Genomic DNA, 3,139 nt, shown 5'->3' with positions numbered 1-3,139 from the left:
TCCATTTCTCTTCTTGTTTCTACCCTCTCCCGGTAACTTCCCTTCCTTCTCTTTCAGCTCTCCTGCCTTCTTTTCCTTGCCTGCGGCTTCCCTTCGGCGGTGTCTTCCTACCAAACTTTCAATCCGTCTTTAGATTGCCTTTTCCGCTTCTTTGAAAGTCTCCAGGCGCTTTCTTCTTTTCCTCAGCTTTCACGTCAACTTCCGCCTCTTTCCCCTTCTCATCACTGTCTGTCTTTCCTTCTCTTTACACGTTTTTACCCTTGGGTATGAGAGCCTTCTTCATTTTCTCCTACTGACTTTCGTTGTCGACTCTTTGCGCACTTCAATCAAGAAAAAGGCATAACACTCTCTGGGGCGTCACCTGAGACGACGCCCATTCTTACTTCAACGGTTTCTTCATCTTTCTCCCTGTCTACATCTTTCATGTTCCTCTTATCTTTCTCACCGTCGTCCTTCCCCTCCCTCGTCGTCTTTCTTCTGTCTCCTCTCTCCCTGATGCTATATTTCTTCTTAAATCTTCCTTTCAGTTGTTTTTTTCTATCCACATTCCTTCTCTCTTGAGAGTGCTTCTCTTCACAAGTCTCTTCGCCTCTTCTCCGCTGTCTTTCTAGCAGTAAGCAAAAGCCCTTTTTCTTCTCCAGTCGTTCTTCTTCGCCTCCGCTTTTGTCACTTTCTTTCCGTCCAAGATCTCTCCGTGTCTTCTTTTCCTCTTCCGTGTTCATCTCTAAAGACTGCTTAGTCTCTGTGTTCTTTCTTTCGTGAAACACTGTATAGAACTCGCCACTAGCTTTCTCTTTCCTCTCAGCCACTTCCACGTCAAAGGGAGGGGGTGGATAGACGCTTGTAACGGGGAAAAGACATTTCGTTCTGCTAGGAGAGAAGAAGAAGAAGAAAGTCTTCTCGAATCTGTATTCTCTATCAACATGGCGCAGTCTATGCTGGATATGAGCTTAGGTAAGGATTGTTAGTCTTCTTTGTCTCTCTCTGTCTTCTTCTGTCTCTTCTTTCTTTTCTCCTCTTTCTCTTCATTGCCGCTTTATCTCCCCGTCTCGCTCCGTTGCTTTGGGGTGTTTCGAGACGTCCCTGAGATCTCTTTTCTTTATCTTTTTCTTTCTCTCTTTATCGCCGATGGTAGGGGACGTTTTTCTCTGGCGTCATCATACTTATGTTGATGGTTCATGAGGAAACTGTCAAGTCTCGATACGTGGTATAGCCTGTAGATCAGTTGATCTTTATACAGGGGAGAGGAGAGATGAAAGATGGATGCTGTCTGCGGAGGAGGAACTTTACACATACCTAATTCACAACCCTCTCTACTTCCAGTGTACGCGTATATCTTATAGGTTCCGACAAGGGTTTCTCGCCCTTGGCCTTTATCATCTCGAATCTTTGCTTCTACTTGCGTCTTATGCATAAGCCATGGAAAGCTTTTCAGTTAAGTCTCCTTCGTATATCTAGCACGATTCAATGGTCTCCAACAAAAGGGAGGGAAGAGATGATGATCTTATCTTTCCCCCATCATGTGTCTATGGCTCTCTCCGTTTATAAGCCGATTAACTGCCTACCGATTATATTTTCACGCCTAGTCCTACTACTACTCCTGGCTCGAGTATTCTCATGCAGCGCCCGCGTTCCTCAGTGTATGTTGTACGGTCACAGACACCTCTGAAGAGCTTCATACTTCCTTATACATCAGTCAATGGAGGCTGTAGTAGCGCGTTTGCCTGTCCCTATTCTATTAGAAGCGTGTCATACTTGAGGGAGTATGACGTGACTCCTTACACATTCATGACGTCATATTCTCAGGGGGCAAATAAGAAACGATAGGTGCCTAGTAGAAGACATCCCTAACCAATCTTCTTCCCTGCGTTGAAGAAGGAGAATCTCTCTTACAAGTAGAGATACTTCTTTGCTTCTGCATCTCGTCGGCACTCTGTCTTTCTATATACATACATATATGTTCCACCCAGCTATCGTAATGCTTCTGCATAGAAATCTGTCTACCAAATCTTGTATTTTGTCAACATATATGGGCCTAACTATGTTCACAAGAGAGAGAGATACAGTTACATGTGGTCGTGTATACGACAGGAGTGTACATACACAGTGTGACGGTTGATAGGCAGGGAAGACGAAGATGTTGTCGTCTCTTCGAACCACCACTTTCTCTTGTGTGTGGATCTTTAGATGAGATAGTCGCGGCCAACAGAGCGAACGCTCAGCAGACGTCTGAGGGTGGAGGAGGCGGTCGTGGAAGAGGGGGACACGGAGGAGGAAGTGTAAGTGAAGTTTATATCTTGATCTGATTTCTATAGATGAAGAAGAAGGCAAAAGAGAGAGAGACGAGAGAAAGAATTATCGAGTGTTTCTCTCTGTGTGTCTCTCTTTTCTGGATGATCTGGAATGAGGACGTGTCTCCATGCTTTCTGTAGAGCAGTGCTGTTACTATGAGAGCGAAAGTAAGTAAGTTGTCAGCCATAGCTATCTATCTCTCTATCTCTTTTTCTATGTGACTGTGTCTGTCTCTCTGATATATAGCTTTCATTTACACCTGATTATCTTTGCTGGATGTCTTTTTCCTGGTGTACGTGAGCCTGTGTGAGGGAATACGTCGTCCATCACGAGCGTGGGTGTCTTTTTGTGCATGCGGGGTCCTGGCAGCTATAGCCATCACCACCCTTTCTCAATGTGTTGCGTCCCTCTTTCACCCTGGCAAATGTCTATGCCTGAGATGTGTAGAGAGAGAACCTTGTAAGACTATCGAAATGGCATAGAAGTAAAAGAACTCCCCCACCACCCTTTTGTTTTCTTTCTTTTTCTATCGGGTCCCTTTTCCATTCACAGAGAGGCCAAGCGTCGTCTCCATTCTTCGCATCTTCACGTGGAAGAGGAGGCGGTAGTTACTATAACAGCAACAGCAACAATAGTCATTCTTATTCTTCTACTAGTAGTCCTTGGGGGGGAGGAGGGGGTTACTATCGTGGTGGTCATCAAGGAGAAGATAAGTTTGCCTTTTCATCTTCTCCCTATTATCGCTGGACTCCCAGACAGCGAGGCGGTGGAGGAGGAGAGAGAGGAGGTATGGGGGCGAATAGCCGGCATTTGAGTGGAGGTGGGTTCTTCTTGCTTCTTGTTCTGG

General features: G+C 45.5%; 1 protein-coding gene across 1 annotated transcript; it reads left to right on the top strand.

The window, feature by feature from the left end:
- Window positions 1-3,108, top strand: CSUI_008123 (uncharacterized protein; the record flags this gene model as incomplete). The annotated part of the gene is made up of 3 exons (XM_068068262.1): window positions 1-954; window positions 2,188-2,279; window positions 2,845-3,108. Coding segments are annotated over exons 1-3 (387 nt in total), but the record flags the coding sequence as incomplete, so codon positions are not given.
- Between the last annotated feature and the right edge of the window lie 31 nt (window positions 3,109-3,139).

The sequence above is a fragment of the Cystoisospora suis genome (genome assembly GCF_002600585.1).
Source record: "Cystoisospora suis strain Wien I chromosome Unknown contig_4474, whole genome shotgun sequence".
Lineage (NCBI taxonomy): Eukaryota > Apicomplexa > Conoidasida > Eucoccidiorida > Sarcocystidae > Cystoisospora > Cystoisospora suis.
This window is presented reverse-complemented; position numbering and strand designations above follow the sequence as displayed.